Source organism: Varanus komodoensis, unplaced genomic scaffold (assembly GCF_004798865.1).
Source record: "Varanus komodoensis strain SLA01 unplaced genomic scaffold, ASM479886v1 scaffold6_2, whole genome shotgun sequence".
Taxonomy (NCBI): domain Eukaryota; kingdom Metazoa; phylum Chordata; class Lepidosauria; order Squamata; family Varanidae; genus Varanus; species Varanus komodoensis.
Window position 1 is genome coordinate 17,458,512 of NW_025336346.1, and position 13,308 is coordinate 17,471,819.

At 42.6% G+C, this 13,308-nt stretch overlaps 1 protein-coding gene across 2 annotated transcripts in view; it reads left to right on the plus strand.

Moving 5' to 3' along the window:
• NCKIPSD (NCK interacting protein with SH3 domain) overlaps positions 1–13,308 on the plus strand; it is a 98,675-nt gene that overhangs the window by 41,745 nt on the left and 43,622 nt on the right. For both annotated transcript variants that reach the window (XM_044451344.1, XM_044451345.1), the window contains exons 3-4: positions 833–1,028; positions 9,261–9,348. In XM_044451344.1, coding sequence (XP_044307279.1) covers positions 833–1,028; positions 9,261–9,348 — 284 coding nt within the window. The remainder of the gene's footprint in view (positions 1–832; positions 1,029–9,260; positions 9,349–13,308) is intronic.

The window sequence follows — 13,308 nt, forward strand, 5'->3', positions numbered from 1 at the left end:
AAAACACAAAGCACCTCTCAGCCACCTCACAACGATAAAGCTGAAAAACAGCACAAAATTAAAATCAGAATAAGCTATAAACTGCCCTGGCATGAGGCACTGAGATGGAAGCACCTTTAATGAGGGAAGAGAATTTTCAGGAAATTGGATGACACCGCGCAGACGCAAATCTTGGCACAGCACTAGCTTCCTGGAGCTGGATGCAACACAATTCTCCTCACACCTGCATGTTGAAGGATGCAAAATGGGGACCAGTCTGCCAATGGAGGCAGTTGCCAGTTGCTGTTGCCACATGCAGTGGCAACACAGGTGCACACGCACATCTGCATGCGCACCCCCCCCCCCCCAGAGGCTGGGCTTCCAATGGCAAGCTCTGCTTGTGAGAAATGGTGGATAATTTGTCCTGAACCTGGAGATAGTCAGTGAAATTGTTCCCTCAATTTCTCTGCCCAAAACTCAGATGGAGAATTTTAAGAGGCCACATCTGCACAGCTTTAATATCATATAAGTATAGGAGAGCAAAGCAGAAGAAGGTGCTAGGTATCTATGAGAAAGAGATAAGATTTGTAAGCAGTCTCGTCCATCATTAAATTGTCCCGTGTTTCAGAAACTATTCATTTTTTGTAAAGTCCTTTCAAAATCCAAGGGGTTACTGGGTATCACTGCTTGACATTACTGTACTGGGGAAAATAAAAAGCTGTGGTAGTCTTACTGGGAATTTTGGGCAACTATAAACGTTTCAAAGATAATCCCCATAACCGTAGAGTCAGTGGAAAGTGCTCTCTTAAACATGGAAGCTAAAAGGTAAGGTGCTGTTCTGCTGTATTGACAGAAAGTTGATCCATCATCGGAAGGAGACTGTTTCCCGCAAAAGTCATTCCCCATCTGCTCCAGGGATGACTGCCTCCTCCAGTGACCACCATCTGGACCTCTCCAGGCAACCCAATGGTGTCTGCAGGACTGGGTATGAGCGGCACCACAGCTTGCCTAATACGGACCCTCAAGAGGATGACAGTGGCGTTTATCAGGTAGCATCTTCAGCAGTAGCCTATCGCTGTCTCAGCAAGGTCTGTCCTGCATGTACTAGTCCTTCTGAAATGTTGTCTTCATAGGCAGATAATGTCTACTGCTTAAGTTTGCTATGGATGCTAATCCTGAAGAATGAGAAGGAATAAGTAAATCCCTCTTTTGTATTGCTCTGATTAGATATTTGGGAGTTTTATAAGCTCTCAGACTCCATAGATTCTTATTGGGCATAGGCGTTCTGAAGGGAAAATCTTCCATACCACTAGGGAAGGGGAAAGTATTAGTTTTTACCACACTTGTGCTTCTCAAAAATATGTGAATTAAAACCCAGTTGTAATTCCATATTAGTACTTCTCTGGAGTTTTGCAATAAAGTTTTCCAGTCAAAAATGCATACATATATGTGTTTAGCTAGATTAGGCACCCACATGCCAATGTTAGTGGAAATAATTTAAAATTTAATTTATTTCCTTCCTATTCTGCCCAATAATGGCAGCTTTCTGGGTAGTTCACAGCAATTTAAAAACATAAAATATAACATAAAATACAATATAAAAATGTAAATGTTTAAAACCATTGTACAAAATAGAAGTAAAGACCAAAGTATGACCTAGCAGCAGAACAAAGATTTAAAATATGGTGCAGGATGTAAAACAGGTTGACACTAAAATGCCTAGAAAAAAATTGTGCACACCTCTACTAATTGTGGTGTCTAATGTTTAAAAATAACACATTAGGCAAAACTGCATATATTAGGAAAACATGTGAAAATGCATAGCAGTAACTGCATACAGCTTAAGGATGCACACAGTCCTTAAAAGAAAGCACAATCTGGAGTGGAAGCAAGGGTAAATGAGCAGATAATGAAAAATGGAGAGAACCCAAAATGGACAGGTTCATCCATCCCCTCATGTCACCTGTTGGCTCCCTAACAGAATATTCTGTTTTGAAAAGGAAGGAAGCAACCACAGGTGATATTTGGCTGTCGAATGCCAGCTTAAGAGCTGTTCTTTGGATGCCTGAGTTTATTGTAGCTGGTGAGAATAGCTGTCTAATGTTCAGCTTGGCTGTGATGTCCTGCATTTTTGTTTGCAAAGCTTTTTGGTATCCCCAGGAGGTAGCTAGTCAGTATAAAAGATTTGTGAGAGCTAATTACTGTGTTCAGCCATCTCATGACGTGCTTTTAAAAAGATGAAAATTCTTCAGGGAAGAAGTCGGAAAAATACATTTGGGACAGTACTGCTTATTGTTTTGCCTCTCTTCCTCCACCCCCCAAACTCTTGTGAAATATGAGGAAAACCATTAGATCTGCCTCTTACTAGGGTAACTATAGAAGTTTCCTATTTCCTAGCTTACTGCACAATACAAATACAGCTTGCATGCTTTTTTCTGCTAATGTTAAACTAAAAAAGGAAGTGCCAGAAATGGAACCAGAGGTTGGCCTACATTGTAAATGTATTCCAAGGCTACTGAGATTACCAACATGTCTTTGAATTAGTAGATTGATTTCTGACCTTGATAATATACAGTGGTGGTATTATTGATCCACCAAGCATGGGTCGGAAAATAGTCCCTTTCCACCAAAGGGGATTGGATCTGTCTTTTCTCAAAAGAAGGCAAGCTGCCTGTTTTAATGATTTTGAGGATATTAATGTTGACAGGCAGTAAAGAGGTCTGTTGAATGGAATGGAGCATGTTACCTGCCATAATTTTTGTTCTGAGCTATTTACGTCTTCACTTAAGGCAAATTCATTAAACCTCCTTTAGATGAAACAGGAGAAACTAGTAATGCCTCTCCACAGGCAGAAAGGTGAGCAGTGGAAATCTTCTCCACGTCTGTATTTCCCATCGTGATCCGTTAATGTCAGTGAAGCTCTAGCAAAGCATAAGTATCCTGACTGATGGGAGGGAAGTTCCTTCTACCCAATCTGTAAAGGACTTATGGCCAATCTCTTTTGAGTGTGCTCTTGATGGGATGTGTTTTGTTCTGTCATAAGCAGATGATGAACTTAGAATCATTGAAGAGAGAATACTTCTCTATCCTTTGAACATCCAATCTAAAAAGTGCACATTTGCCAGCTGTCCTGATTTTTAAGCTTGATTTTCTTTCCTCAGCATTCAAAGTGATTTCCTGGCTCTGACTTTCTGATTCGCCTTGCTCTCACTATACTTGCATAGGAGTGTGTGTGTGTGTGTGCGCACGTGCTTAATTGGGGGGGGGGGGGGGTAATTGCACCGGGCAGGGGGATGCAAGGAGCAGCAAACCTCCATTGCTGCCTAAGTGATCTTGGCAAGGGGGCAATGGCATTGGAGGACATTTGAGTCACGGGGCAAACATCTTCTGTGGGCAGAGTTTGTTTCCCATATTCTTATGGAAGAACGGTGGCAACCCCTCTTTCTGCTAAAAGATGGGTGTATGGAAATGGACTTGGAGGATGTTAAATAAGTGTGCGCTCAGACCCTAAATTAGGAAAATTTCTGGATCTGTTAGCAAGTTTGGATAGTCCTGCATTTTTTCACAAGTATCTCTGGCTAGCAGGTGTGTGATGAGCCTGAAACAATCAGAACTAATTTAAGGGTATGATTGATGATATGGTCTCATGTATGAAGCCTGCTGGGCTGGTGAAAGGAGATGGAAGATGAAAGAGGAGAAAGTCTTCATTTATTTCTCTCCTGTGTTTCTTTTTTATTACTATGTTGGTGCTTCTTTTAGCAAGCATCAGCAGCATGAAATTGACCTGTTTCTTCCCAATTTCACAGGCTCTCACTTCTGGTCAGTGTCCAGAAAATCAGCAGACAACAAAATTGTTTAAAACTGGGTTATTTTTTGTCCTTCTGCAAGCAAGTTAGGTTCAGGGGCAGGGGGAATTCAAGCCAGCACCAACACTTGGGACCATAATATGGCAAACCAGGTGTGTGGCAAACATGAGATTCCACACCTAACTTTGCCTGACAAAGCTAACTGGGGCTAGGGCATATTAGCCTGGGAGAAGTGGGAGAGGTAGGTGCTCAATCTTTCGTTCAGACAACTGATCAGTGCCTGAAGGAAAGGCTATTTTCCCCTGGTTTTTTTCCTAGGTATGCTGTGGAACTAGACAAAGGTTGGCTGTTGGGGGAAAATGGCAGGGAGGAGTGTTTGGGCGGGAAAATCAGCTGGAAGGGTTAAGTATCCCCTACACCCATTCACACTGATTGGCATGCCTGTGTTTAAGAAATGCCTGTTAGCTAGAAAAATCTGCATGTAAGGCAGGTGGGCAACTCACGACCCTCCAGAAGTTTTGGCCTACTGTTCCCCGCACCCTCATCCAACCTAGCCAGCAGTGAAGGATTGAAAAAGTCCATTAAGTCTGGGGGGCTCCAACTTGCCGACTCTCAACTAAAAGTGATGCTCTTGAGAGGTGCTCACAGCCTCTGTCACCATAATAATAGAGCCATTTCTTCTTAACCTTGAGAGCCTTAGAATGTGGGTTTTAAAAAGCAACTTGGGCTGTTTGTCCTCTCTGAGTTGCAGTCTGTTTTAAAATGGATTTCCTGAGCAACCACTCAGGGCTGTGGTGCAGATTTTGATCTTTTTTCTAAATAAGGCCATGGAGGGGTCAATCCAAGAAGCATCAAGGGAACCAGTGAAATATCAAAGTCCTTCCCTTTCAACTTCCCCTTAAGCCAGCTAACTGAAGGTGTGAATACTCAGGCCTGTTGCTTCAGGTCACAGCAAGTAGTGTGAGGAGCTTGCAATGCTCACAGAATGTAAAATCACTAAAATGAGTTGGACTGGACCAGGTGTATTTACAGAAGCTGCCTGGGAGAATGGAAAGGGCATTTTGCCAGTTTTTTGAATAGTCGTGCTTTGTGCCCTGACTTCCAGCTGTGATATCTATTTGGACTGCAGACTGATAATTTCTAAATCAACAAGCAAATTCATTGTGGTCTAATTTTCCATTTGGATCCTGAGTAAGTATCACCACTTTTAAATGTTCCCTCTTTGCTGAAAATGCAAATATAGGTTGAATCGCAGAAGGTGACTTTTCATTGCATTACAGTCTTCTTTTTGAAGCAGTTCTGTGGAAGGATATCTGTTAATTGTGACTGTCTGACAGTTCTGGACTTCAGAAGAAAAATGGTTGTAGGAGGCAAAGAGAAGATGTGGAGAAGGCCTTGTGCTTCTTTCCTTTTAAAATAAAAGCCTTCATTGTTTCAGAAGCAAGTTTCAAGCTGTGATAGCCAAAAGGACTAGAAACAGGATACCAAGTAAAATGCATGCATCTGCTGAAATAGTTTTTAACTCTACACACCATAACTTTGGCTTGAACACCTGAGTTTTATTTTTCAAATTAATGGGATAAATAGGAGAGTCAGTGTAGTGGCTGGACTGGGATTTGGGAGATTCCAGTTTTTGTCTCTATTTGGCCAGGAAACTCACTGGGTGACTGAGCCAGGTACTGACTTCCAGCCTAACAGGTTTGTTCTTATGAAGACAAAATGGAGAAGAGGAAGACAATGTAAACCACCTTTGCTGTCTTGCAAGTGATAAAAGCAGGATATAATTGTAATAAGTTTTTTTTTGGAGGGCAAGAAAAACATGTGGAAATGCAATGGACATAATTTACCTAACTTTTAGCAAAGCATTTGACAAAGTACCCCATTACATCCTGATAAACTAGCAACAAGTGGACTCGACAAAACGACTATTAGGTGGATCCACCACTGGCTACAAAATCGGTCACAGAGAGTCACAGGATCTTCACAAGCTGGAGTGAGGTAATGAGTGGGGTGCCACAGGGATCGGTCCTGGGGCAGTGCTCTTCGGCATCTTTATTAAAGATCTACATGAGCAAGACCAGGAAACCATGATTAAATGTGTAGATGACACAAAGCTGAGTGGAATAGCTAACACCCTGAAAGACAGAAAGAAAATCCAGGGCGACCTAGATCTTCTAGAATGCTGTGTGGAAAGCAACAAGATGAAATTCAGCAAGGACACCTGCCAGGTTTTCCACCTGGGAGGAAAAAACCAAATGCATTGATACAAGATGGGGAATAAATTGGCTCAACAGCACTGAAAAAGAAAAAGACCTTGAAGCTGCTGAGGACAGCAAGCTAAACATGAGCCTGCAGTGTGATGCAGACACAAAAAGGGCAAAAACTATTTTGGGTTGCATAAATAGAAGTATCTCTTTTAGAACAAGAGAGATACTAGGTCCCCTTTATTCTGCACTAGTCAAACCTCACCTGGACTACTGTGTTTAGGTCTGGGCAGCCTGGTTTTTAAAAGATACAGAAAAATTAGAAAGTGTTCAGAGGAGGGAAACAAAGACGATCCAGGGTCTGGAAGCTAAGCCCTATGATGAGAGTCTGCGAGAGCTGGGCATTTTTAGCCTCGAGAAGAGAAGACTATGAGGGGATATGATCGCACTCTACAAGTACCTCAAAGGCTGACACAAAGAGGAAGGAAAGGACCTTGCTCATCCCCCGGTGTAGGACATGGAACAACGAAATTAAACTGCAGGACTCCAGATTCAGGCTAGATGCCAGGAAAAACTTCCTCACTGTCAGAGCAATAAGACAGTGGAATCAGTTGCCAAGAGAGGTTGTGGGATCTCCCGCACTAGAATCATTCAAGGTAAAACTGGGCAGTCATCTGAATAGGACGGTGTAACTTGACATCCTGCGGCAGCAGGGGTTAGACTTGATGACCTCCTTGGCCCCTTCCAACACTACTATTCTATGAATCTATGAATTTATGTGATGTAGTAGAGGGCCATTTTTGGTCTGAATTTCTGGACTGTACAACACCATTTACCCATAATAATGCCTGTATAAAAAAACTTGGTAAACTATACCCATGGAGCTGCCTTGGCCATAAAAAGGAGGTGCAAACCTCTTTTCTCCAGAATGTGTTCTGTAGTTGCAACTGTAACATATGTGCCAAATGGGTGTCACTATTTGAGATGCATTGATGGGGACAGGAATAGGAGGGTGGGAACAACTAGCACACGCACATCTCTGAAGATGCTTTCCCAGCATAGCTCAACATTTAGGTTGGTAAGTAGATTCTAGGATCAGATATAAGCTTCAGATTAATGTGATTGCAGATCCTAGTTAAGTCAACATCTTCTGCCACTTAAATTCGGCTGCATAACTTTCAAATCAGAATCCTTCACAAATAAAAAATTCACTGCCTGAGGCTATTTTCACATATGATGCTTAATTTGTTGTTTGGATTTCTCCCATCTGTACTGCATTAAAAAAATGTATGCTGACTAGAATATTCCTTTCGATTTACACTTCTTTCAGTTTCTCTTACAATCACATATTACTCATTCCGGAATGAAATGTGTGCTTCACATGCTTGCAATATCCCCTTCCCAGTCCTGGATGTAGCCAGGTGAGAGTGCTGCTATTGAATCCTCTTCCTTTGCAGTAGCAAAAGAAGAGTAGGTGAAGCTCCCACATGAACCAGGATTGATTAATTTAAATTCTGTCTATGTAGATAAAGGTGAAGACCAGCATTTGGCAAGTACAGTAGCACAGCTGCTGAATAATGTCGCCATAAAACTCCGTTTCTCAAAGAAAATCCCTCTATTGTCTAAATGTTACATCTTGTAAATAAATTAGTGATTTCTTTTTTAAATGCTATCTTTAATCCTTTTTTGAAGAGCCCAGCCTTTGCCTAATGTACATGGCAATATCCTACCATTAGGGAATATTGTTGGGTCCTTTGCTTACTTCATAGAGGAAGTTCCTAAGAAGGGTGTTTTTGAGAGAGTCACAGGATTGGAGAGTACAGAGGATGAGAAACAGTTAAATCTCTGAAGGAAGGAGCTGAGGAGTTCAGAAATGAGAGCAGAAGATAGAGGACCCTAATCCACTCTTCCTTAGGGATCTAAGCAAGAGGGTAAAGCTGGGATGGGGACCATATGCCTCTTCAGTTGTTGGGCATCTATTCCCATCCTTTACCATTAGCTCTTCTGGCCAGGGCTGATGGAGTTGTAGCCTACCAGCCTCTGTAGATGCACACATTCCCCTCCCCACTGTTAATAAGGAACAGTGGAGCCTCACACTCCAGGATATGAGGAGATGACTGGCCAGGTGAGGAGAGGAGAAGAGGGTGAGACATGGAGATTTGCACAAGGGGGGAGGAAGAGAGGGGCCTTGGGTCAAAGAGTGGGATTCTCAGTGGAGGTGTGTGGAGGCTGCTGCTATCTCAGCTTGAGCAGAAATGGCCTCTCCTCGAATGGCAGAGGAGAGCTGTTCCCAACTGCTGCCTAAGAAAATGGAAATGTAGTGGAGAATAAGGCCCATGTGGGAGAGATCAAGTGCCACATCATGCCAGGTTAGTGAGGATGCAGTTGGAAGAGATGAGATGAGCTGGGGGATGCAGTTGGATGTTAAAGGGCTCAGGTGCTATTAACCACTGAGCCAAGAGATGCATCTCTGGCCGAATTACAAAGTATGCCAAGCATGGCCTTGTTTCTGGAAATGGGAAATGGAGCCATGCAATGTAGGTCTGTGACCCCTGTGCAGTCTGGATGTGACATATCTAGCACCTGCCCTATTTTGCCCCCCTTTCTTCTTTATACAGCTCAGATGATAAGATCAGTGTTGCAGCTCCTATCTGCTCACAGGAGAAGTATGTTACTTTGGAATGTACTAGTTATGGGGAGCTTAAGCTCGGCATGCTGCCTGAAGCTTTTTGCATCAGGAGCAAGTGCAGGGAATGAATGACATTGTAAATAGCCTTGTCTACCTTGAGATTCCCTCCCCCTCACCAGTCTAAGTAAAAATTGCTCTGAATGCATTAATGTGAAGAAAACCTACATACATTATGTCTTTGTCTTTATACCTTTGCAAGTATAATTTGTTGCATGGATCACTCCAAATGCATCTAACATGCACGTGGCTTGCTGCCTGTTTGGAGGGGCTGAGCGCAACACGCAGTGTGCGTGTTTGACAGGCCTGTGCAACACCAGCGTGGTGTACTGCTGAACATAGCAATTAAACATGCTGCTCTCCTTGTCATTGAGAGGGAGGAAAGCAACGTGTTCAGAGGTTCTGCTTTGCTCTTGAAGGGAACTGATTATAATTAACATTTCTCTTCTCCAGAGGCATACTAAAGGAATGGAAGAGGCAATATTGGGACAAATGTGTAGACACTTAGGAAAAAATATCTGACATGTACGTCTTGTGTACTGCTGTTGCGGCTGGCTTTGATCACTCTGAAATGTTCTCTTCTAGATCCCGGCGCAGCCCCGCCGTGCTGCTCCCGTCACTCCCCCTCCACCAGAAAAACTCAAGAACATGCAGATGTCTGCCTCCATTAAAAGTAAGGGAAATGCCTTTGCAAGTGTGTGATCTTGAGATACTGTACAACTAGCTTGCTGGTTTGGCCACATCTCTGGCTCCACATGCCAAAGAGAAATATTAGGTGTGTGTTTATGCTAAGCGTTTGCTTTGTTTGCAGTCATAGAACAAAATGTGCTTCTGTTGTTCTAAGGCAGGGTGGGTCAGGCCAGCTCTCTGGATACCCTGATCCATCCTTGGATTCTTTCTCCATCTATGGATCATCTGCTGGTTTCCCAGCTTTTCCTCTTTCTGAAAGGACGAACTGTCACTCCTAAAGTATATTTACTGGAAGTGAGAAGCTTTAAGCTGCAACATGCTGGTATTTTGTTGCATTTTGGACTCACCCCCTGTGGCTTTAGAAATCACCACCACTGCAGAACTTCGCCAACATGGAGTTCAGGTCTGATCCAGCATGGCTTTTATTATGTCGTTCTGCAAAGGGGTTCCCCCACCCCTATTCTGAGCTTTTCAGTCATGCATTCAGGAAGCAGAGCATGGGAGTCTACTTCCATATACAAGGGTTTTTTTAAAAAAATCACAGGGTTGTTGGAACATACCATTCTTTTTTCCCCCTTTTTGTAAGCCATCCTGAGGCTTCACAAAGGAATGGGTAGAAATGTTTTAATTAAATTAAAATTAAAATGTAAATGTAAATGAAGGTTATCAATATGAGAAGACTTGCCTGTTTTACCACAATGCAGGCGTGGCTTTTTTAGAAAATTCAGGAATGATATGCACTACCTATGTGCACTTGGGTAGTGGGCCTGTTGAATATTTCTGGCATTCTCTTCAGTCCTGTAATTGTGTGTAAGCAGGAAAGTGCATATGGTTCCTCCCTTAAGGAATGTTAGTTACAGATGTAATTTGGAGAGAACTCTCCAGTGGATGGGAAGGAAAAATCTGTCTGATGAAAATAATCTTTAATGATTCCTTTTCAATCAGTTTCAGAAATTGGCCATGCCGTCTTTCCAGAATGACTTGTAAGGCAGTATTTGGGAAACAAGCGTATTTCTGTGCAGATGGTCACCTTGGCTGGGCATCACTTCTTGAAGTGCTTCCTGCTTTTCTTTGGGAGTAGCACAGTCGAGCAGGATGAACATGAACATTCCAGCTTTCTCCTGGCCAGGATGTGATAACTGCATAGATCACCAGGGGGAGCCCACTAATAATGCAGTGATGGAGGACTCAATTAAGATGGAGCTTTCTGGGAGCAGTCCATCCCGCTCTTTGTTCAGATCTGAACATTGCAGAGCAGTGCTCCGGGGAGCACTTTTCTTTCAGCTTCTACCAAGAGGGTGTGTCAGTTAACGTAAGTGCTGGCAGTCAGTTGCCATGTTGTTAAAACCTGGAATCCCAGTGCTGCTGATACAAAGCAAAGCATTCTCAGGTGCTGTAATTGTTTGCGCTGGTTATCTAAATAGCTTTCGTGCCAGCAGTGCCTTCCTCAGAAGGACCCGGTGCAGACATAAACCATAATTATGGTTAGGACAGATCACCAGCTGCTGCTTTGCACTTCGTTAAGATCCCAGAGGTTGACTTGTCTGTGCTCAGCCCTGAAGCCAGTGAGATCCACGTGTTACCTTGCAAGTAAAGAGGATGGAAAGACTGGGAGTGGCCTTTAATCATGACCTCCATACCCACTTGAGACAATGGTTTCATAACTTGGTTAGCACCCAGTCTTGATCCAGGGTTTGCGTAATCAGCTCTAGATCTGGTTTAACATATGACTGCAACCCACAGTATGGACTGAGTATGACTTATCATTGAGCAGTGCACCGTTGAATCATGGGTTGCCATTCTGTGTAATCCTTGTACTGTGGTTTAACTGTGGATTGTTAACTACAAATAATGCTGAGTTCGCAACGCAGCAGCAAGCCACAGATTCTCCTTCTGAGCTGTTTGTAGTTAAGAACAATAGTTAAACCATAATGCAAGGTTTGCCCATAACTACAATCCATGATTCAAGAAAAACCCATGATTCAGTGACAGTTCTTGTTATGGGTTGTTGTTACACACAAACAGATCATAATATTTAACCATTTTTAAAGCATTCTTACAAAGAGGTTCACAAAAGTTACCACCCCAATCATCTTTTATTAACCAGCCTGCCTGCACAGATCAACACTCATACAGAATACTTTTATCTACTGACCTCTGCCCCATAAACTTTTAATCTACTCTTAACACTGTGCGGTAAAACTGGGGAGATTGGAGCATTAAGGCGGCAATCCCATTCATAATCTGTGCTATTGAATTCAGTGGGGCATGCTTCCAAGTAAAAGGCTCAGGCCATAATTTTCATTTTACTTTGAAGAATAATTATTCATGACAGAGCATTGCAGCTGAAGTTGAGGGTCCTTATTCTAGTGCACTGCTATGTTGGAGCAGTCATGAGGTCTACTCTTAGTAATCATAAATGGCTTCACTGGCGCATCTAGGAGCAAGCACATGGGAATCAACTGTTAATTTGGACCTTTTTATCCAAAGGCAAACATTTAAAAAATCCAGAATCCCACATCTGGAAATGTCCTTCTGAGTTTAGTTTGCTTCCCTTTCAAAGGTAAATGGCAGTGAACACAAAGAATGGGGCAAAGGCTGCTAACCTTCCAGATTCCGAATGATGTGTCCTTGGGGCATGGTAGAGAAAGTAAACAGAAGATAAGCCCATAGTACTAAGCTGGCACAGATAAAGAAGCTGACTCAGACAATTACAAGGTCTTGGCTAGACATGAAAGATGGTATTAAAAAACCCCTTCACACTGTTCGCAGAACTAAACTGAAGGCTTTAGGTGTGAAAATCAAAATACTGGCCATTGAACACTAGACTGCAGTCAATTTCTGAACTTTTGAAGGTCAAACTCATGCTGGAGGTAAGCTACAAAGGAGACATGCTACATTAGCATGGTCACCCAGAGAATATTTATACTCAGCTGAGATGACCAAGCAAATGGCAATTTGAAAGCTTGGTTTAAGGAAAGCAAACCATGGTTATGATTTGTGCCTTCGTACTAAAGAGACAAAAACCAAGTAGTTGTAGAGAGCTCCGTAAGGAAAGCCACAAATTACCCCAGCCTTCCTACATGTAGCAAAGAGTTCGGTGTTTCCAAGTGCCCTTTAACTATCTGAGAGGGATGGTTTAATTTGGAGTCTTGCACTGAGCAGCGGGTTGGACTCTTGGTCCTTTGGCTCCATCCAGCTCTGCTCTTCTGTGATTTTGAAGGCATGCTGCTGTTCGCTTTGCCCCCTGAGTCCAAGTCAATGACAGTGTGCTAGATTATTCATTAGCAATTAGAAAAAATGCTTTAGAAAAGGGAACTAGATCTTTTTCCTTTTGGCTCCTAAGAGATTGGTGGGTAAAGTGAAGGTGATAAAGTTAATCAGGTATTGGTATCAGCATTGTTGCCATTTAAATGAATGGCTTCTTTTCATCTGCTGATAAGGCTCTCAAGTTGTTTATCTGTGCCACTGTTTACCATACATAATCTTCCTTGTCTTAACAGTGAAAGACCAGCTGAGGGAGATCCGTAGTACCTGTTTTGGGAGAAGATAAGGAATAAAACTCAGTGAAGGCAACATAGGCAGAATCTTAAGCAGGGCGGTTGGACTTCCAATATAAATGAGCTCTGCTTACCTGAGTGTTTGGTTTCAGTAGGCCTGAGTTTATTGGCACAAAATAAAATGGCAGCAGAGGGACATTGGGCTATCAACTTGCTGAAGAAAACAGGTTGTGCAGGTGTAATTCATTAATTTCTGATTTATTAGGCACAAGTTATTTCAATTATCTTCAGAAGTTGTAACTGATTAATATCACTACTTTAACAGTTCCAGCCATGGACATTTAACCCTAATTGCAGTTTAATGCAATATTAGAGAGGGGAAAATAATGAGTCTTGAGTCACATTAACAGGCACAGCTCCCTCATAAGGGACAAAGAGCTGAG